The sequence below is a fragment of the Podarcis pityusensis genome (assembly GCF_964106645.2).
Source record: "Podarcis pityusensis genome assembly, chromosome: 2".
In the NCBI taxonomy this organism is placed as follows: Eukaryota; Metazoa; Chordata; class Lepidosauria; order Squamata; family Lacertidae; genus Podarcis; species Podarcis pityusensis.
The window spans coordinates 18,827,491-18,850,058 of NC_138029.1; the positions used below are offsets into that span (position 1 = coordinate 18,827,491).

At 45.6% G+C, this 22,568-nt stretch overlaps 1 protein-coding gene across 1 annotated transcript in view; it reads left to right on the forward strand.

Annotated features, from left to right (window-relative positions):
* The first annotated feature begins 8,145 nt into the window (after window positions 1-8,145).
* TOM1L1 (target of myb1 like 1 membrane trafficking protein) overlaps window positions 8,146-22,568 on the forward strand; it is a 57,028-nt gene continuing 42,605 nt past the window's right edge. Inside the window, exons 1-3 of the mRNA XM_080994561.1 lie at window positions 8,146-8,734; window positions 14,865-14,949; window positions 19,360-19,438. Of these exons, the coding sequence (XP_080850687.1) occupies window positions 8,677-8,734; window positions 14,865-14,949; window positions 19,360-19,438 (222 nt within the window). The 5' untranslated portion in view covers window positions 8,146-8,676. The remainder of the gene's footprint in view (window positions 8,735-14,864; window positions 14,950-19,359; window positions 19,439-22,568) is intronic.

Consider the following 22,568-nt stretch of genomic DNA (forward strand, 5'->3'; position numbering starts at 1 on the left):
CATTCTCTTTAGTTTCATATTGTCCTATTTTATCTCCAGCTTTTTACTGTGCAATTGTCCTCTGCCCTGAGATATGGGATTGGGAGTATGTGGGGAGGAAACCAAATCAATAAAGAAGTAACACAATCAGATGTAGGCTGGGAATAGAATTTTAATGTCCTTTGAAAATACTTCATTGATTTTAATTTGTATTCCGTTTCCTTTAAAAAGGGGGGGTGGGTGAAAATGCACTCCAAACACCAAGCAGACTCTGAAATATACTTATTTCTCTTGGAAATGCCTGAAATCTCACCAACGACGCCAAGCCAAGGCATATGAAGTGCAATCGGAAGGATGTTTACTCAGAAGTAAGTCCCACCGATTTTAATGGGTCTTGTATCTGTGGATTGGGTTGTAGTCTTAATAATGCAGTTTTCATTTTGTCCTTCACCTGTGCCACGTATTGCAGTTGCTCATGCTATAGATTAAATTGTGATTTATTGACACTGTCGCGTTTGCTGGTCTAATCGTGACACAGCTGAAGAACATAATCAACTTTTATGGCAGAGTTTCTACAAGGTGGTTAGCACAGCCCGCCAGCATGGCTGAAACTGTTTTGCTAATGACCAGCCTGGAATTCTTCAACCTACTATGAGACCCAGAGCAGTATAGTGGTTAGAGCAGGCATAGGCAAACTCGGCCCTCCAGATGTTTTGGGACTACAACTCCCATCATCCCTAGCTAACAGGACCAGTAGTCAGGGATGATGGGAATTGTAGTCTCAAAAACATCAGGAGGGCCAGGTTTGCCTATGCCTGGGTTAGTGTTGGACTGGGACGTGGGAGACCAGGGTTCAAATCCTTGCCCAGCCATGAAACTCAGTGGGTGACTTTGGGCAAGTCACAGTCTCTCAGCTTAGCCTACCTCAAAGGATCGTTGTGAGGATAAAATAAGGAAGAAGAAAACCATGTGATCCTTGGAGGAAAGATGGGAAATAAATGTAATAATAAGAAAAATGATAATGATATGGACTGGTAAAAGGGTATTGGGAAATGATCCATAATGTAAAAAAAGTTTAAGAGTAATTCTCCCCCCCCCCCCAAAATGGAGTCCTTTCTGTTGAGGATAATTCAGACTGAAATTCCCAGATGTCATAAAAGGGTATTTATGTATACCACTACTGCAGCCCGTGTTTTGTTAGCCCCCAAATGGAAAACTAGCGAGGTCCCAACCAATGAAGAATGGCAACTTAAGTTGACAGAATATGCACAACTTGCAGACTTAACCCATAGAATAAGAGAGCAAGAAGAACATGCGTTTAAAGAAGATTGGAAAATGTTTATTGAATATATGGGAAATAATTGTGCACAACCGAAAACGCTGGTAGCATTAAGATAAATTCAACAGTGTAAATAAGTTTTGATGGATGCAATAAGGGAATACTGAATGGTATAAAAGGTAAAGGTAAAGGTACCCCTGACTGTTAGGTCCAGTGAATGGTATAGTTTTTGTAAAATATGCAGGGATTTATGATATGTAAAATGAATGATGGACTTCCCTCAACTTTCTCCTCTGGTTTGTTGCATATTAATTTCTCCTGCTTTTTGATTATACCTTAATATCATATTCTCTAAATTGAGTCCTTTCTATATTCTGTTTGTTAATTGTAAGTGTTTAGTCAAATCCTGCTAGTGAGTTCATTTCTTTATTTCTGTAGATACATCATAAATGGTTCCCACTCCTTTTTAAAGTCTCTGTTGTCTCTATCTCTTAATCTCTCAGTCAGTTTGGACATTTCGGCATAGTCCGTAAGTTTGTCTTGCTATTCTTCTTTGGTTGGTATTTCATCGCTTTTCCACTTTTGGGCTAGCAGTATCCTAGCCGCCGTTGTACCATACATGAAGGTTATCTTAAACATCCTTTTCATTTCATAGGTCTGCCAAGTCTTCTGTCTAGTGCCAATTTGGCTATACAGTATAAGTAATGACATGCACAACTAGAACATAAGAAATAGAGGGAATAATTAAATGAGACTCGCTATTAGGTATGCATGCCAAAGACACAAATCATATTGCTTTACACAAACGGTGATTGCACTGTGCTGATAACATGATAGGCATGCTATACTTATTCTAAGGCTGTCCTTTAAAAAAAGATAAGGTTGTTTGTGTTTCCTTCCTTCCCTCTTTTTTTAATGTTACTTTGAATTTATCCAGCAGCAGACCTTAAATTTGTGGAGAATCTCCCTCCATCTCACTGAGCCCTTCCCCTACTGAAATCTAAAGCTGCCAGATTCAAATCTTTCAGATCCTCCTATCGCTTCCCACTCATGGAAGTCGAAGAGTTATAGTCATGTTTACAAAACAGGAGTTGAGTAACTTTTGCCTGTAGTATCTCAGATAGCAAATAAGCTACACCAGCAGTTGGTGGCAGCCTGTTTCTGATGCTTTTTAGGAGAGATGTTATCTGCAGAAGGCAGAAGGTGAAGATTTTACGTTCTCTGGAAGCCAGTGAGTGCTATGGATCTCCAACAGAGGATTCTAACACCTGCATCAAACAAGTCACCATTCCCAGGATTTTTGGACAGGAAATCATGGAAATAATGATACAGTCATAGCTTGGATCCTGAATGCCACAAACCCAGAAGTGAGTGTTCCAGTTTGCGAACGTTCTTTGGAAGCCGAATGTCCGACGTGGCTTCTGATTGGCTGCAGGAGCTTCCTGCAGCCAATCGGAAGCCACGACTTGGTTTCCAAATGTTTTGGAAGTCGAATGGACTTCCAGAATGGATTCCGTTTGACTTCTGAGGTACCACTGTAATATAATAATAATAATAATAATAATAATAATAATAATTTATTATTTGTACCCCGCCCATCTGGCTGGGTTTCCCCAGCCACTCTGGGCGGCTTCCACAGAAACCAAAAATACACTAAAATATCACACATTAAAAACTTCCCTGAACAGGGCTGCCTTAAGATGTCTTCTGAGTGTCAGGTAGTTGTTTATCGCTCTGACATCTGATGGGGGCGCGTTCCACAGGGCGGGCGCCACTACCAAGAAGGCCCTCTGCCTGGTTCCCTGTAGCTTTGCTTCTCACAATGAGGGAACCGCCAGAAGGCCCTTGGCGCTGGACCTCAGCGTCCGGGCAGAACGATGGGGGTGGAGACGCTCCTTCAGGTATACTGGGCCGAAGCCGTTTAGGGCTTTAAAAGTCAACACCAGCACTTTGAATTGTGCTCGGAAACGTACTGGGAGCCAATGTAGGTCTTTCAAGACCGGTGTTATGTGGTCTCTGCGGCCGCTCCCAGTCACCAGTCTAGCTGCCGCGCTCTGGATTAGTTGTAGTTTCCGGGTCACCTTCAAAGGTAGCCCCATGTAGAGCGCATTGCAGTAGCCCAAGCGGGAGATAACCAGAGCATGCACCACTCTGGCGAGACTGTAATAATAATAATAATCATAATAAAAAAAATTATTTATATTCCGCCCTCCCCAGCTGAAGCTGGGCTCAGGGCGGCTAACAACAATCAAAATAATCCAACGATTCTAAAAACATTTCATTATAAAAATTAATTAAAATCAAATTGATGGCAACCATTAAGCAAAATTCTGTGCAGATTGCCAGAGGAGGGGGTCAGGCTGCGCCCTGACCAAAGGCCTGGTGGAACAGCTCTGTCTTGCAGGCCCTGCAGAAAGATGTCAGGTCCCGCAGGGCCCTAGTCTCTTGTGACAGAGCGTTCTACCAGATTGGAGCCGCAGCCGAGAAAGCCCTGGCTCTAGTTGAGGCCAGCCTAACCTCTCTGTGGCCTGGGATCTTCAAGATGTTTTTATTAGTAGTAATAGTAATAATAATAATAATAATAATAATAATAATAATAAAATTTATACCCCTGGGTTGCCCCAGCCACTCTGGGCAGCTTCCAACACATATAAAGGTAAAGGGACCCCTGACCATTAGGTCCAGTCTTTGGCCGACTCTAGATCAAGGGAAGTAATAGTCTAGATCAAGGGAAGTAATAGTGCCACTGTATTCTGCTCTGGTCAGACCTCACCTGGAGTACTGTGTCCAGTTCTGGGCACCACAGTTCAAGAAGGACACTGACAAACTGGAACGTGTCCAGAGGAGGGCAACCAAAATGGTCAAAGGCCTGGAAATGATGCCTTATGAGGAACGGCTAAGGGAGCTGGGCATGTTTAGCCTGGAGAAGAGGAGGTTAAGGGGTGATATGATAGCCATGTTCAAATATATAAAAGGATGTCACATAGAGGAGGGAGAAAGGTTGTTTTCTGCTGCTCCAGAGAAGCGGACACGGAGCAATGGATTCAAACGACAAGAAAGAAGATTCCACCTAAACATTAGGAAGAACTTCCTGGCAGTAAGAGCTGTTCGACAGTGGAATTTGCTGCCAAGGAGTGTGGTGGAGTCTCCTTCTTTGGAGGTCTTTAAGCAGAGGCTTGACAACCATATGTCAGGAGTGCTCTGATGGTGTTTCCTGCTTGGCAGGGGGTTGGACTCGATGGCCCTTGTGGTCTCTTCCAATTCTATGATTCTATGATTCTATGGGGTTGCGGCGCTCATCTCGCTTTACCAGCCGAGGGAGCTGGCGTACAGCTTCTGGTTGATGTGGCCAGCATGACTAAGCTGCTTCTGGCAAACCAGAGCAGCGCATGTAAACGCCATTTACCTTCCTGCTGGAGCGGTACCTATTTATCTACTTGCACTTTGACATGCTTTTGAACTGCTAGGTTGGCAGGAGCTGGGACCGAGCAACGGGAGCTCACCCCATCACGGGGATTCGAACCGCCGACCTTCTGATCGGCAAGTCCTAGGCTCTGTGGTTTAACCCACAGTGCCAACCACGTCCCAATTTCCGTATAGTTGGTACGTAATTCAAAGGAATGTTTTCCTCTGAAAATTTAAACTTTTTTCTGCACGGTCATGTTTTTGCAATCTAATACTTTCTCCCAAAACTTAGGAAGCGAAGGACGTTGTAAAAACAGGCGTTTCAAAGAAGCATGATCCTTATTGCATCTCCAACATCATGCTGCCTTTGACTGTCCTTTTCTATATAACAGAAATGGAGTCCAGTAAATTCTAAATATTATTTTCTGTTGTATAAGTTATAGTTTAACAGCCATAGACGCCTTTGCTACAAAAGGTAAAACACTTTCCCACTGTCTAGGTAATATAGGAACCTCCAATTCTTTGTTCCAGTCATTTCTTAAAATCTTACACCACCCAAATGATCCTGGGAACTTTGTTTGTAAAGGGAGCTAGAAATTGCAGGTTTTTGAGAGTTCTCCTAACAACTGTCAGCAAGGTTAGCAAACTGCAGTTACCAGAATTCTTTTGGGGGAAGCCATGGTTGTTCAAAGTTGTGCAAGAATGCTTTAAAATAACACTTTGGTTGTGACCTAAGATGATATAGAACTGACATAGGTTTGTAACATAGATATAGGTTTGTAACACAGAGGTTTGTAACATAGACATGGGTGGCGCTGAGCTTCTTGGGCTTGCCAGTCAGAAGGTTGGAGGTTCGAATCCCCGCGACGGAGTGAGTTCCCGTTGCTCTGTCCCAGCTCCTGCCAACCTAGCAGTTCAAAAGCACGCCAGTGCAAGTAGATAAATAGGTACCGCTGTGGTGGGAAGGTAAACAACATTTCCATGTGCTCTGGTTTCCATCATGGCACCCCGTTGCCCCAGAAGCTGTTTAGTCATGCTGGCCACATCACCCGGAAAGCTGTCTGTGGACAAACACCGGCTCCCTTGGCCTGAAAGTGAGATGAGCGCCTCAACCCCGCAGTCGCCTTTGACTGGACTGAACCATCCAGGGGTCCTTTACCTTTACCTTTTATGGCTTTTGTCATATTTTATCTGATTGTGTTGATGTGATTCGATCATCATAGGTCCAACGTTTGGGTTGCGTGTGCTTAAATCAATATTTTTATGGAACTTTAAAAAATAAAATCACAATATTAAATCACAGAAGTTTCATATTTTCCATTGCCTTCCTCCCCCTGGTTCCCCAGCATTTGTGGTTCAGATGGAAGCATTCCTGTTGTGCAAACAGCCAAGAATGTGACTAGCAAAAACCGCAACCTCTTAACACACACACACCACAGAAAAGGGAAGGGCAGAGGAAGTGTCAACAAAGGAGTGACAGTCAACAAGGAAGAACGAGATGTTTTCCTCATTCATCTCAAATGCATCTCTCTCCTAAAAACCTCATGCTTGGATGAGATGAAGATTCAATAGTCTGCAAGCCTGTGTTTTCTTGACAAGACAGGATGCTTCAACAGTGTGTCACAGTGACAGTGTGGTTGTGAGATCACCTTACTGGAGATATTGAAATATCCAGTTCACCCTTCGGCTGTTCGGACAGGGCCGTTCGTTCCCCCATCCCCTTGACCTTGACACAATATTGTGTGTAACACTCCCCTACAGAGCCAGCAGAAAAACAGTTCTAAGCGACTCGCGTGAGCAGAGAGCTACAAGCTTCAAGGGAAGGCCAAGACACATGCTGTTGCCATCTGGAAAGTCTTCTAAAAGTGGATTTCATTAGGAGGAAGTGAATATGCGCAGCTTGCAGACTTAACATATAGAATAAGAGAACAAGAAGAACATACATTTAGAGAAGATTGGAAAATGTTTATTGAATACATGGGGGAGGGAACTTGTGCACACTTGAAAATGTTGGAAGCATTAAGATAAATTCAACAGTGTAAATAAGTTGTGATGGATGTAATAATGGAATACTGAATGGTTTAGTTTATGTAAAATATGCAGGGATTTATGATATACAAAATGAACCATGGTCAAAATAAAAAAAATCCTTCCAGTAGCACCTTTAAGACCAACTAAGTTAGTTCTTGGTATGAGCTTTCGTGTGCAAGCACACTTCTTCAGATACACTGAAACAGAAGTTGCCAGATCCTTCTATATAGTGAGAAGGTGGGGAGGGGTATTACTCAGAAGGGTGGTGGGAATGGGAGATAGGCAGATAGCTGGGATGAGCCTGCTGACGACTCTTAACGACTGTAATGGGTCTTACAGGAAAAGGCAAGGGGTGAGAAGGTGAGAAATGGCTTAGTCATGTATAATGGGATAAGAATCCAATGTCTTTGTTCAAACAAATTCCTTTGTAGTAAAACAGCTACTTTGATCAATTTCAGAAATAGACTGGAAAGAGAAGCTGCTGAATTGCAACTCATTACCAAACTTAAAACCATGAAGAAACCTGGTTTGAACAAAGACATTGGATTCTTATCCCATTATACATGACTAAGCCATTTCTCACCTTCTCACCCCTTGCCTTTTCCTGTAAGACCCATTACAGTCGTTAAGAGTCGTCAGCAGGCTCATCCCAGCTATCTGCCTATCTCCCATTCCCACCACCCTTCTGAGTAATACCCCTCCCCACCTTCTCACTATATAGAAGGATCTGGCAACTTCTGTTTCAGTGTATCTGAAGAAGTGTGCTTGCACACGAAAGCTCATACCAAGAACTAACTTAGTTGGTCTTAAAGGTGCTACTGGAAGGATTTTTTTTATTTTGACTATGGCAGACCAACACGGCTACCTATCTGTAAAATGAACCATGGAAAGAGAAGGGAAGTCATTGATATTCTAAGGATGTTTAAATGAGTATTTTAATTGTAAAACAGAAAATTTAATTTAAAATTATATATTTTTAAAAAGGTGAAACCCAGAGAAGGGAAGAAATCAGAGATTTCCCCCAAAGCTGAATTCACCCCATCCTAACCTGTGAATTCTCACATTCCCAAGATGTGTTTTTGATGTTGGATGATTACCGAAATATAACGTCATGATTCAGCCAGGAATTATGTTGCGAGCAACTAGGGTTTATTGGGGGGGGGGGGAGGACACGTCTAAAAGATTCGGAATGAAATGTCTCCACAACAGTTGGTTAAAATTACTTTCTTTCTTTTGACCCCAAGTGCTCAGAAAAATCTGTCAACATCCTTTCTACAATTTCTACTTTTAGTTACGTATTTTTATTTATTTACCTGATTTGGGATGGGGGACACCTGCTCCCCCCCGCCCGCTACACCAATGTTAAACCATAACATACGTGATGCGCTTCCAACATGCAAGCTCAAGCCTGCCCCATACGGCGCCGTGAGTTCAAATGCCAGGAATCCATCAAACCAGAGCTAACTTGGAAGCCGTCCGGGAAACTTTGGCCGCCGCTTGGAAAGCATGCAACGGCACTCCTTTCCCGGAAAATTGCGTTAAAAGAGGGGTGGGAGCCGCAGGAAGTCCCACCCCTGCCCCTAGACGAATCCCCTCCGAAAAGCTTGGCGCATTTGCGCGGAGGTTTGCTCCGGATCCGAGGACGCCTTCGGGAAAGGACTGGAGATGCGCGTCTGAAGGAGACTCCGCCCAAGAGGAGCGCAGGCTGGCGACCTTCCCCTTTGCACCTTTGCGCGGCGGCACTTTCGCTTCCAAGGCTGTTCCCTCCCCGCGCGGCGCGTCATCCCCGACGAGGAGCCCGTGGGACGGCGCGGGGCGAGCACCTGGAGGCTGTCGGGCCCCTCCTCCCCTGGCCGGGGAAGGGCGTCCCTCCGGCGTGCGGGCTGGCTGGAGCGCCACAAAGCGGGGAGCTCGCCGGCCGGCTGGTGGGGAGAGCGAGCGCGGATTATTGCTTGGCGCGCCTGGAGACCCGGGACTCGAGCATGGCTTTTGGCAAGAGTCAGAAGGATCCCTTCGGCACAGCCGTTGGGCATCTGATCGGTAAGAAGCGGCATCTTTTCCCCCTTTGCCTCCCCTCACTGCCAGCCCGTGGGTGGCTGCCCCTGTACTGAGCGGAGCGCCAAACTTTCCCAAGGCACCGTCCCACTTTCAGACGGGGAGGGCGGGCAGCCGCGCGGTAGCGGAGGCAGCCTTTGCGCGCCGAAGGGCTCAGGTGGCGTCTCCAGGTCTGGAGCCGTTGGGGAGACGCTACCTGCCAGTGCCTGAAGTACTAAGCTAGCCTTGCCAGTGGTGTGGTTCGGGGCGAGACAGCGTTCCTATATGGATGTAGGCGGAGAGGGAAAGGATAGTTTCTGCTGCCCTTCCGAGTTCTGGAAACCTAACAGGCTTCTGGGTCAGCGGGGCAGGTAAGGGGATATTCAGCTCTGTGTTTAATGTTTTTGCACCCCCTCCTAGTGGGCTTAACCAGGATTTATGTTGGGGGGCAGGCTTTATTTTAGAGGTTCCGGACCTCAGTTAAGTATTTTTATTGATGGGGGGGGCAATTGCCCCCCTTGGCTACACCCATGCCCCCCTCCTGTAGATGGAATTGTGTATTACCTGCCTGGCTAGATGGCTTTTGGCGTTTCCTTCGGATTCTGCTTCAAATCTGATAGGCCAACTTTGTTGTATTTTTTTATTGGGTGGTGATGTCTTCTGCTCATTTTGCTGAGCTGGTCTCCTGGACTCCTGCCTCAAAGTCCTACTTTAATGGCACTGCTGTACTGGGTGATACACTCGGTTAAACTACAGTACTCTGGTTTTTCAGCTCCTCCAGGCCCATAGAAAGCCAAGAGCTACACCAGCTACTCTTGCCCCTCTAGGGGGTTCCAATTCCAGGTCCCTAACCAATTTGTTTGTTGTTGCCGTGCTAACTAGTCTCCTCCCACCCACTGTGGGAGCTGTCCCATGAGCAAATATCAAGCAGCTGCATTTTATTTATTGCTATTACTTTTCAGAAAATTTAGATGCCGCTCAATTGTAAAGGAAAAACAAGAGCAACCCACCTTAAAGTGATTTACAGAAAAGAACAGAACCATGACATTATCAGAAAAAAACTGATATTTGAAACATTCAAATGCAATTAAAACCAACCATAAGCTAAAAAATACTGATTAAAATGTATGTGTTGTTATTGATGAACACTGTATCTTGATGCCAAGATAAGATTCGCCTGCTGAAATTTTGATCAGGGAAGGCAGAAAAGCCTCACCAGGAAAGAAAGAGAAATCTTGATAGCCTTATCTCTGTTTTGGAGGTCAGACATCACTAAGCTTTAGTCAGCCACAGAGGATCAGAAGGTCTCCTTGTTTGGTTCCAGCGAAACAAAACACCACCCAGGTTGCTGTTTGTTCAGAATATTTCTTAACAATCCATCATCAATAGAAGCCAAGCTGGTGTGTGCGCTGCATTCACACAACGTATAAATGCTGTGTAAAGTTGACAGGCGAGCTTTACTGCATCAGAACACAATAAAGCGAAAAGCAGAATGGGACCCGATCCCAACAACCCCCTACAGTCTGAAGTGCCGGGGCAAGTAGTAAAGTGTTTCAGCTTTTTTGATACCTGCGGACTGCAGTTCCCAGCCATGAGGCGCTTTTTACTCATGCTGTTCTTAGCCACTCTGTGTGACAAGTGTGGAGGCTGGAAAATGTGGCGGATTCCCTGCCATTGTTAGACATGTGTGCCTTTCCTTTGAACCACTGTTCAAAATTAGCTGGGCGCCAGGCGCGTTTTGTGACTGGCATGGGTCCATTTGCTACCATATTAAGTTGGTGACAGACATCCCCATCTGGCTGGCCCCTCCTCAGTTAACCTCTACAATGACCCTGTGAGGTAGGTGAAGGGGCGGTGACTGGCCCAAGGTCATCCATTGAGCTTCGTGACGGAGTGTAGATTTGGACCCTGATCTCCCAGGTCCTAGTCCAACACTCTAACCACTGCACCATGCTGCCTTCCTTGAGTTCTTCTGCTGTGGGGCAGCTATACAGTGGTACCTTGGGTTAAGAACTTAATTTGTTCTGGGGGTCCGTACTTAACCTGAAACTGTTCTTAACCTGAAGCACCACTTTAGCTAATGGGGGTTTCCTGCTGCCGCGCACCGCCGGAGAACGAATTCTGTTCTCATCCTGAAGCAAAGTTCTTAACCTGAAGCACTATTTCTGGGTTAGCGGAGTCTGTAACCTGAAGCGTATGTAACCTGAAGCGTATGTAACCTGAGGTACCACTGTATCAATTAAGTAGGCAGATAAATATGGGGAAAGCAAAATGTCACTTACAGAAGGATCTGAAATATTTTCCTTGAAGCTTGAGTTTGTCTTATTCTGGATTGCTTTATTTGATGTTTTGATGTGTTGTGAACCGCTTTGAGATTTCTTTCTTTACTATATAAAGTAGTATACTGTAGAAATGAAATGAACAAAAATAGTAATAACAATAATAGCTCTCATTGGGGAGGGGGGATGGCATCTAGACTGTTGTGGTGACCATAACCTAAGGTTTAAGGTGCCATTTGGCAATTAGCTTATACAGTGGTACCTCGAGTTACAAACACTTCGGGTTACAGACTCCGCTAACCTGGAAGTAATACAGTGGTACCTCTGGTTGCGAACGGGATCCGTTCCGGAGGCCCATTCGCAACATGAAAAGCCCGCAACCTGAAGCGCTGTATCTGCGCAGGTGCGCAGCACGATTTGGCGCTTGTGTGCATGCGTGAAGCGTGATTTAGTACATCTGCGCATGCGCAAGCTGCGAAACCCGGAAGTAACCCTTTCCGGTATTTTTGGGTCGCCGCGGGACACAACCTGAAAAAAGTAACATGAAGCAAACGTAACATGAGGTATGACTGTACTGTACCTTGGGTTAAGAACTTTACCTCAGGATTAGAACAGAAATCGCGCAGCGGCAGCGGGAGGCCCCATTAGCTAAAGTGGAACCTCAGGTTAAGAACGGTTTCAGGTTAAGAACGGACCTCCGGAACGAATTAAGTTCATAACCAGAGGTACCACTGTATATCTGAGTTCCTAACACTGCTTAGGAACCCCTCTCACCTTCTCTCCCTCAGGAACAAGGGAGGAATAAAAGTTCTACATCAGGAATGCCTCCTCTTCACCAAGAGGCTGCTGGAGAGGTGGCGTTGCAGGGGCTGCCCCCAGGAGACATCACCTCCAGCCTCCAAGGAGCACACCGCTGCAGCAGCGGGTCAGCGGGTGATGCATTCTTTGGAGGCCAGATCTGCTGCCCCTGTGGATTCTGCCTCCCGAGGCAGCAGCCCCACCTTGCCTTATGGGTGGGCCAGCTGTGCTTCCTTAACACTGTTGACTTCCAGTTAAGAGCTCGGAATCCATCCGTCAATTCCCCCTTTCCCAAGCCTGTGCGCCTCTCTTCCCTTCATTTGGAGTGACTGCAGCCCACGTTCCCTGCTGCCGTGCTCAAAATAATGAATGTTTTGCATGTTGGAATTCCCCGCTTCACTCAGACACATGTGTCGAGTTGGGGGTGGAGGGAAATGCATTCCTTTAGCTGCTCTGGATTGTGAGGATGACGGGAGTGGTTGGAGACTCGCTAACGGAGTGACTCATCAAGGTTTAAGTGATGCTAGTCAGTTTCAGTCCATTCTCCCCAGAAAAAAAGAGTGAGTTTTCCCCTTGTACAGTGGTACCTCGGGTTACAGATGCTTCAGGTTATAGAAACTTCAGGTTACAGACTCTGCTAACCCAGAAATAGTACCTCGGGTTAAGAACTTTGCTTCAATATGAGAACAGAAATGATGCAGCGGCGGCGCGGCGGCAGCAGGAGGCAGCGGCAGCAGGAGGCAGCGGCAGCGGGAGGCCCCATTAGCTAAAGTGGTACCTCAGGTTAAGAACGGCTTCAGGTTAAGAACGGACCTCCAGAACGAATTAACTTCTTAACCCGAGGTACCACAGTATTATATAAGGGATGTGCCAGCTGGAGCGGTATTGGTGCTTGTTTAGCTGAGGAGTGAGAGGCCTTCCGTCTCCCAGCTGAGCAGTTCAACGAAGCCCCAGTGCCCCTCCAGCCTACGGACTTGCTTGTAGGACTGGGCAATGTATCTCGGCTGCTTCTAAGGTGGGGAGGAAGAAGCTGGTGAGATACAGACATTGTGAAACATCAGCATGTTGTGGTACAGTTGTACCTTAGATCCTGAACACCTTGCAGCTCGAATGTTTTGGCTCCTGAACGCTGCAAACCCGGAAGTGAGTGTTCCAGTTTGCGAATGTTCTGTGGAACCCAAAGGTCCAATGCAGCTTCCGTGGCTTCCGATTGGCTGCAGGAGCTACCTGCAACCAATCGGAAGCTGCACCTTGGTTTCCGAACATTTTGAAAGTCGAATGGAATTCTGGAACGGATTCCGTTTGACTTCCGAGGTACCACTGTATTTAGCTGTTGATATAAAAGGTAACTCCTGCCAACCTAGCAGTTCAAAAGCACATCAAAGTGCAAGTAGATAAATAGGTACCGCTCCGGCGGGAAGGTAAACGGCGTTTCCATGCGCTGCTCTGGTTCGCCAGAAGGGGCTTAGTCATGCTGGCCACATGACCCGGAAGCTGTATGCTGGCTCCCTCGGCCAATAAAGCGAGATGAGCACCACAACCCCAGAGTCGGTCACTACTCGACCTAATGGTCAGGGGTCTCTTTACCTTTACCTTTATAAAAGGTAAAGACTGATGTATCACAATCTCTGGCATACGAAGGGGGGCGGGGGAGCGCAGCGTCCCAGGTACCATGTGGGTAAAGGGTGCCATCGCGGCCACCCCCCTCGGGTTGCGCAACCCCGGGACACTTGCCACACCCCCACAGGTGACGCGCCACACCCCCGGGATGCGCGTCAGCCACGCCCACGCCTGTTCTCCACTCCGGGGGCTGCAGCCTGTTGCTCCACCACTGATCAAATGCTGAAAAACAGATCTCGCCCAGCCCTAGTTAAGGCTGATGTGTGACATTTAGAGGTCATCTGTGACTGGTTCCCCATCCCTGTATTAACAGAGGCAAAGGTGGACAGAGTTTCAGTGCCCTTAGGCAGAGGAGGAAGTTTCAGCGAGGGCAGCTAATGTCACCTTTGCAGGATAAACATCACTTGTTAACATTCCTACTTTGCCTAACAGTTATTAATAAAGTTGCAGAAGTCTGGTCCTCCCTTGCAACAGGTCAGCTCATCCTTCCACAAACTGATGCCCTCTACAGTAGTACGTCTGGTTAAGAACTTAATTCGTTCTCGAGGTCCATTCTTAACCTGAAACTGTTCTTAACCTGAGGTACCACTTTAGCTAATGGGGCCTCCCACTGCCGCCGCACGATTTCTGTTCTCATCCTGAAGCAAAGTTCTTAACCTGAAGCACTATTTCTGGGTTAGCAGAGTCTGTAACCTAAAGCGTTTGTAACCCGAAGCGTTTGTAACCCGAGGTACCACTGTAGATGTTTTTGACTACCACAACCCCTGTCAGCTGCAGCCAGTAAGCTGAGTGGTAGCCAAAATACCTGGAGGGCACCAGGTTGGGGGAAGATTGTTCTAGCCCTAAGTCTTTGTTTGCTGATATCCCGTAAGCCACTTTCAAAGCATTTCATAGAATCAGAATGCTGGAACTGGATATCCTAGGTGTTTCCTGACATTGGCTAACTGGTTTCTTGTTTCTTTTCTTTTTTTATAAAGGAAGGAGATTTAAGACTCAGGGTACTTCAGAGAGAATGACCATTTTAAATCAAAACTCTTTATGCCAGTCATTTGAAACAACCAAAGTTATATTTCCCGTTTGTTAGGTGTCTGTATACAGTGGTACCTCAGGTTAGGTACTTAATTCGTTCCAGAGGTCTGTACTTAACCTGAAACTGTTCTTAACCTGAAGCACCACTTTAGCTAATGGGGCCTCCTGCTGCTGTTGCGCCGCCGGAGCACGATTTCTGTTCTCATCCTGAAGCAAAGTACTTAACCCGAGGTAATATTTTTGGGTTAGCGGAGTCTGTAACCTGAAGTCTATGTAACCTGAAGCGTATGTAACCTGGGGTACCACTGTAGTGTCTGCATAGCTATTTTGGATGGGAAGAGGTATAAATAATAAAATTATTATTACTATTATTATTACTCTTTACTGGAAGTAAATCTTTGTCTTTGCAGAAAAGGCTACTTTTGGAGCACTGCAGACAGAAGAGTGGGGTCAGTTCATGCACATCTGTGATATTATCAACACAACTGAGGAAGGGTAAGCTGGTTCCTGTTCTGCAGAATTCTCATGGAGTTTGGTCTTGCTGATAAGACATATTGGCCTTCCGTGTTAAAAGTCTAATCCTGTTTGTATGACGATAAAGGCACTCCATACCCCGGTATAAACCCTTTGTCCTCTGTTGTGCATGTGTAATTTTACAATTCGCTCATCTAGAAAGCCACATGTGAAGGCAGTAGGGAATCTGATTTCAATACGTATTTGTCGATACTTTTACATCTCAAGTTCATGTTTACCGATGCATGTTTGTTTATTTAATGAAATTTATATGCTGTTTGAGCGTAGCGGTTTTTAGAGTTGCTGACTTTCAAACAGTCCCTATAGCTGTGCCTTTAACTGAAGCGTGAACAACAGCAGTTACACAGGGGGCGTGTTTATCGCCATGCTGTCAAAAGCTTTGCCTGTGAATTCCTATTAAAGGCACAGCTACAAAGGCTGGTTTAAAAGTTGGCAACGGTACTGCATATGCATCTTTAAAACATGACCCATGAAGCAACCCTAGAATGTCTGGTTCATGACTGTGTGCAGTAGGTAATGAAGAAGAAGAAGAAGAAGAGTTTGGATTTGATATCCCGCCTTTCACTCCCTTTAAGGAGTCTCAAAGCGGCTAACATTCTCCTTTCCCTTCCTCCCCCACAACAAACACTCTGTGAGGTGAGTGGGGCTGAGAGACTTCAAAGAAGTGTGACTGGCCCAAGGTCACCCAGCAGCTGCATGTGGAGGAGTGGAAACGCGAACCCGGTTCCCCAGATTAGGAGTCTACCGCTCTTAACCACTACACCACACTGGCTCTGTTAGGACCTTGGTTGAAAGTGAGATGAGTGCCACAACCCCATAGTTGCCTTTGACTGGACTTAACCGTCCAGGGGTCTTTTACCTTTACCTTTGTTTCTCTCACCTGAATGGGTCTATCTGCCAGCAACTTCTAACGTCAAATTGGGAGGTGCTCTTGAAACTTAATGCAATCAAGTAGAGAAACTACAGAATTTAGAGATGGGATCAAGACTGCAATAATGGGAGGCCCATTGGTTCTGCTAAAATCCATGGGATCCTTATTATGAAAAGGGAGCGTGTAAGTGCCTTTTTTAAAAACAAAAGAAAGAATTCTAAAAGTTCAGTTTCTTTGCCTGGGGGTGGAGAGGAAGACTGTGTTTTTTTCTGACCCCCCCCCCCCACATCTTCACATCTCTATGAGTAGCTATGCTGCGTGATAAAGGAAGGGGTCATCACAGTTGCAATATTCACATGGGGCAAGCCGGTGGAAGCAGAGAAAGGGTTAATCAGCCCTTTGCTTGTGACTCACATCATGAATGATCCAACACCTTGAGCCCTCCAGCTCTTCCCCAGTTCCAAATAGGACCTTATTCAAATTAGTCACTGACCGTATCTTCAGAAACAATATTCAGATGTGGATAGGTGATCTCCACTTTAGCTGATTGGCTGCAAGCGAAGTGCTGTGCTGTTTTCTCGGAACAGCAGAAAGCATCTCACTACTGGAATGAAGAAACGACGTAGCCAAAGGCTGGTCACTTACAGTGTAATGATGATGACTGTGTGCGTTCCTTGATCCTAACATTTAATTTGAATGAGCAGCAAAGACATCCACTGTAAAGAGAAGAGTCATCGGTGGCAGTCGGTTGTGCTCAGTTAGCGTGAGCTAAAAGCAACAGGCTTTCTTCCTAGAGAAAACTCAGCCCTTGTAACATCTTAAGACAGGGATGAGGTGCCTGGAGCCATCAAGGTGTCGCTGGACTACAACTTCCATAATTTCTGAGCAGTGGCCACGTTGGCAGTGCACTCCTTTGACCCAATATTTGCTCCTGTAACGCAACATAGTGGAAAAAACGAAGAGCACTGCTAGTGTTAGAAATGCACGTATTGTGTTCATCTGTATGGAAAATGTATCCCCTGCGTTTATTGTAAAATTCTCACGAGGGAGGAGCAAAGGTTTCTCCTTACTTTTCCTCCTTCGCCTCACTCCCATAGCATGGATTTATAAATAAGGTAAAGGTAAAGGACCCCTGGACGGTTAAGTCCAGTCAAAGGTGACTATGGGGTTGTGGCGCTCATCTTGCTTTTCAGGCCGAGGGAGCTGGCATTTGTCCGCAGACAGCTTTCCGGGTCATGTGGCCAGCATGATGAAACCGCTTCTGGTGCAACGGGACACTGTGACAAAAGCCAAGTGCATGGAAATGCCATTTACCTTCCCACTACAGTGGTACCTATTTATCTGCTTGCATTGGTGTGCTTTCGAACTGCTAGGTTGGCAGGAGCTGGGACCGAGCAACGGGAGCTCACTCTGTCACGGGGATTCAAACTGCCGACCTTCCGATCGGTAAGCACAAGAGGCTCAGTGGTTTAGACCACAGCGCCACTCGCTCCCATGGATTTATAAATATGGTGGAAAGCAATACCCCACCCCATCACTCAATAGTGCATCCACCTATTAGGTGTAGTGTACTTGTTTATCTGCTAGCATGTGAGGGAAAAAATATCTAGATTGTTTTGAAGCTTCCTATAATTAGACTGGAAGAGAGCCAAGAAGCTGATGTGAACACCCTTAGTCTTACACAATTTGCCACAGGATTTTTGATAGGGTAATCTAGTGCTATTAGTGTTTGGGCTCAGATAATGGGTGAGACTATTTAGGCAGTGGCCTCATCTTCTCCGTTTAAGAAAAGGTTTGAGGATCTGACGTGAAAACAGAGGAGGCGGCAATAAAACAATCTCCTTTGAGTCTCTGGCTCCACTGTGCAATATTTAAATACTAAGCTGCTGCTACTGCTGCTAAATTTTGCTTATAAATGGAGCACATTGAAGTGCTAGATGGGGAAGAAAGAGAGGAATGTTTTGGGGGTAATTCAGTTCGGGGTTGGGGGAAGCTTCGCATTGGACGATACAAAGAGAATTCTTGTTTGAAAGTTTTGTAACCCGCTCTGAGATCTGTGGATGGCGGGCAGGCTAAAAATGCTTTTAAATAAATGAACAAATCTCTGCGGTTGGTTTATCAGCTGCAGAAATAGTATGGGCTGCTGCTTTGTGTGTTTGGGGCCGCATGAAAGGTGAGATTGGTGCTTTCAGGATTCAGTGACTGTAATTTGTTTTTACTGATTTTAATACCAAATTTAAACTTCTTGTAATTTGCCTTGGGACCTGCTGGTGAAGGGTGGATAATAAACTGAATAATAATAATAGTATCTCCCCAGGTTCCAGCATTCGGTCATACTCAAGCATGACCAAGAGATAGCATGACCATTGATTATGCAGTTGAAGCAGTCAGGGTATGAGGATAGGAGTAGAATCTATTGACCAAGACTGGGGGACACTGGAAGACACGTGAAACAGAGGGAGTTCCCACTGAAATGTGTCTCCCATATAAGTGGGGGTTTACTTTCTCCCATATAAGTGGGATGGAGTTAATTAATTAATTACGGTGAAGCCTCGGGTTGCGAACATGATCCGTGCGGGAGGCATGTTAACAACCCGCAGCACCGCAACTTTACACGTGCGGGTTGCGATTTGGCACTTCTGAGCATGTGCAAAGCGCAATTGCCAAAACCCATTCTGGTACTTTCGGGTTCAGCACGGTGTGCAACCCGAAAACACGTAACCTGAAGCGTCCGTGACCTGAGGTACCACTGTACTTGGTTTTATGTCTACCCTGCCCGTAATCCAATCAGACCCCATGGTGGTTCTTCGTGTTTCTAGAGAAAAATAAAGCATTGCAATTGGGTACCCTCTAGGGACGTGGGTGGCGCTGTGGGTTAAACCACAGAACCTAGGACTTGCCAATCAGAAGGTCGGCGGTTCAAATCCCCGCGACGGGGTGAGCTCCCGTTGCTCTGTCCCAGCTCCTGCCAACCTAGCAGTTCGAAAGCACATCAAAGTGCAAGTAAATAGGTACCGCTCCGGCGGGAAGGTAAACGGCATTTCTGTGCTGCTCTGGTTTGCCAGAAGCGGCTTAGTCATGCTGGCCACATGACCCGGAAGCTGTACGCCGGCTCCCTTGGCCAGTAAAGCGAGATGAGCACCACAACCCCAGAGTCGGCCACGACTGGACCTAATGGTCAGGGGTCCCTTTACCTTTACCTTTTTACCCTCTAGGAAATGTGAGAAAAACCTGCCTACTGCCCTAGATCCTGGGTGACCAAGGCTTTCAGATTCTGAACATCCATCTGTTCACACTTTGCAGGGTATCTCTACACACAGCCCACCTGTCACGAAGACAATAATCTTGCCGCTGCTGAAATACAGTGCATTATTTCAGTTTTATCTGGATTTTCTTCCATGCAAACAGTGGCTGCAGTCTTTATCTCTCTGGCTGGTGTTGCAGGGCAAACAGCGTGTTAAGTCATTGCTTTTATCTGGTTTCCTTTCTTTTAATTGCAGACCCAAGAATGCGATCAGAGCACTAAAGAAAAAGCTTTCCAAAAACTGCAACCATGTTGAGATTCGTCTGACGCTCTCTGTAAGTATGATACTCTTGATCCTCATAAAAAAGAGTCTGCTAAACACAGAAGGGAACACATTGGATTTCTCTGGATCACAGCCCAGGGAGGAACCTGTTTGAGCAGAACATTTTACTAAACAACAGCAACAATTTTCCTGACACACCAAACATGAACTTCAGGGGAAGGAGGTGCTCATTTTCTGGGTCATGTTTAGGTGAATGTCATCTGGATCCTTGCCTGGGGTTTCTGAGCACTATTCTTTATGGACAGAGGTCAATTGTTCTTCACCGTTGGAGATTCTCCAACAGATTAACCTCTGCTTTCCACCTTCAGGGCTTGCGGGGGGGAGGATTGAGCCAGTATTATGAAGAAGACAAACAATGACATCTGGAGATAAGTCTTTGCTCATCTTCCAATGCCCCACCTGGGTTCCATCAGGGGCCTCCTCCTCCTCCTCCTCCTCCTCCTCCTCCTCCTTCTTCTTCTTCCTCGGTGATCACTCATAGCCAAGTAAAATTGTCTTCCATGAACACGGTCTTAACAGTGAGTCTGTAAGTGACTGTGGAGGCCAGTTCTGGATCCACATGTCCTTCCACAGTGGGGACATAGGTTTCTGGGCGGGAGTTTATGACAGGGAGGGTTTGCCATGCGTGCCTTCCTTTTAGCATGTTTCTCCATTTCACCCTGAGTTTGAGCATCTTCAAAGCCCATGACACCATTGGTAGAGGCTGTTCTCCAATTGGAGCGCTTGCAGGCCAGTGTTTCCCAGTTGTTGGTGTTTATGCTACATTTTTTTTAGATTTGCCTTGAGAGAGCCTTTAAACCTCTTTTGTTGACCACCAGCATTACACTTTCCATTTTTAAGTTTGGAATAGAGTAGTTGCTTTGGAAGACGATCATCAGGCATCCGCACAACATCACCAGTCCAGTGAAGTTGATGTTGAAGAATCATTGCTTCGACACTGGTGATCTTTGCTTCTTCTAGTACACTGACACTAGTTTGCCTGTCTTCCCAAGTGATGTGTACAAATTTTCGGAGACGTAGTTGATGGAATCTTTTGAGGAGTTGGAGATTGCGTTTATAAGTTTATAAACCAGGCACCACCACCATCCCTTCTAAGGTGTGAGCACTGCTTCATTGTAACCTGGGCAGGTGGTGTTGGGTGTAGAAACATGTTTGGGACCTGAATCTCCCACACTACATGGTTGCTGGACAGGGGAAGGCCTCTCAGCCATGGGCAGTCCTCATAACTCACATCATCACCCACAGGCGCCTCATAAAATGGTGTTTAGCATGTTACTCAGAAAATTGCTTCTTGGTTTTCCTTTTTGAATTAATGCACTCCGGTTAAAGACTGGTTAAGAAGGGAAAGAGTAGCATCTTGTTCAGTGCTGAGTTATTCCAACAGCATTTTCCACTTTTACAAAGTGGAATATGTGATTCCGTATTCATTAGTGCAAAATAAAGTCCTTTGTGGCAAATGTTCTTAACCATACACAAACACTGAGGGCTTCTAGCCAGAGGTAGGGGGAGAGGTGTTGAGATCACAAAAGAAAGGTCAATCGATCAGAGCAAGCGAGATACTGTCTTTTATTTTGATTGACAAACTTTGGAGTTGCATAGATCTCTGTTTGTGGTTTGCCATTCAAGAGAGGCTTTGGAAACAACAGCAAAGAGTCTTGTGGTGAAATAAAGGTTCACAAATGTATCATGGAATAAGCTTTTGGAGAGAGAGAGAGAGAGCGTGTTTGAGCCAAGTCACGATGTGTACTTGCTTATCTGCAGTCTTGTGTTGAAGAAAAATGAGTTGTGACAGAGGCTTAATGAGAAGGGGATTAAAATGAAACAGTAGACATCGTAAATGCTATCACATGAACAATTGTGTGTCTTCCTGGTTGCCCCACCTCAAAAAGGAATGAAAGGGCAACTAAAAAAAATCAAGGATAGCATTTTTTTCGGAAATAAGAGGATTAAGCAGAGAGAGGGCTTGGTTAACTAATGTAAAAGAGAATGGAGACGGTTGGCATGGAAAGAATGAGTAGGAAACAGTATCTCCCTTTCAAAATACAACTCAGGATTATTTATTGAAGCAGTTAGAGCATTTTATGCTGAGCTAAAGGATAAGCTTAGTTATACAATTGGTAGTTAACTTACGCCATCGATTGCCCCCAGGGTGTTATAAGGAAATGGCGTGGGATTTCTAAAGGATTAATGGAATGTTTTGGAGAAATGGGAATATTGGGAGGTGCAAACTAACACTGCAACCTGTGTGTTACCAGCCACGGGCAACAAATAACAGGAGATGCCTGTCCCTGTCAGATGTTGGTTATGACTTCTTGGATGGTCAGAAGCGCTTCTAGTTTAGATGGATCATTGTTTTGACCCAGAATCACATTGCTTGTGGGTATGTTGACTTCCCATTTCTGCCCAGAATCTAATCTAGGTCAGTGATGTCAAATGGTGATATGGGTTAGACTGTTTGGTGCCATAGGAAGCAGTCCATTGGTTTAAACTTACATAACTTAATATTCCCAGGGCTTGTAATAAGCAGAAATGTGTGACTCCTTTTTGTTTTTGTTTTGTTTCCAAACGTCAGCCAGTGCAAAAGTGACTTGGCAGTTCTTGTATGCAGTTACCTTGTTGGTCACGGCGTATTATGCTGCTGCTGTGGAATTTGTGGAATTCGTTTTGCAAAAACATTATTACCATAAGCTAGGAAGTCATTAGGGCAAACAGGTGATTCACAGTGCTCTGTTACGAGTTAAGCTGCGTAAATATGAATCGCCCCAAAGTTTTGGTGTTCAGGTTCTTTATCCAGAAGTGGCAAAACATCAGAGACAGGAGGAATTGAGTATGGTTCTGAATGAATACCTCTCCCCTTATTTTGCAGCCATGTTCCTATTTAACTTGAAAATATTCTGAAAGCATGTAAAGGTTTGCTGGCAAAGGTTCTGGACTGGGTCTCCTTCTAGGTTTCACAGAGCTTTCTATCCTGTTTTCCCTCTGTGTTGGTATTGTGGCTCTGAGTGATAGAGGATGTATGTTTCAGCAGAGCTCAGTTGCTTAGAGCATGGTGCTAATAACATCAAGGTCGCAGGTTCAATCCCTGTTTAGGGCAGCTGCATATTCCTGTGTAGCAGGGGGTT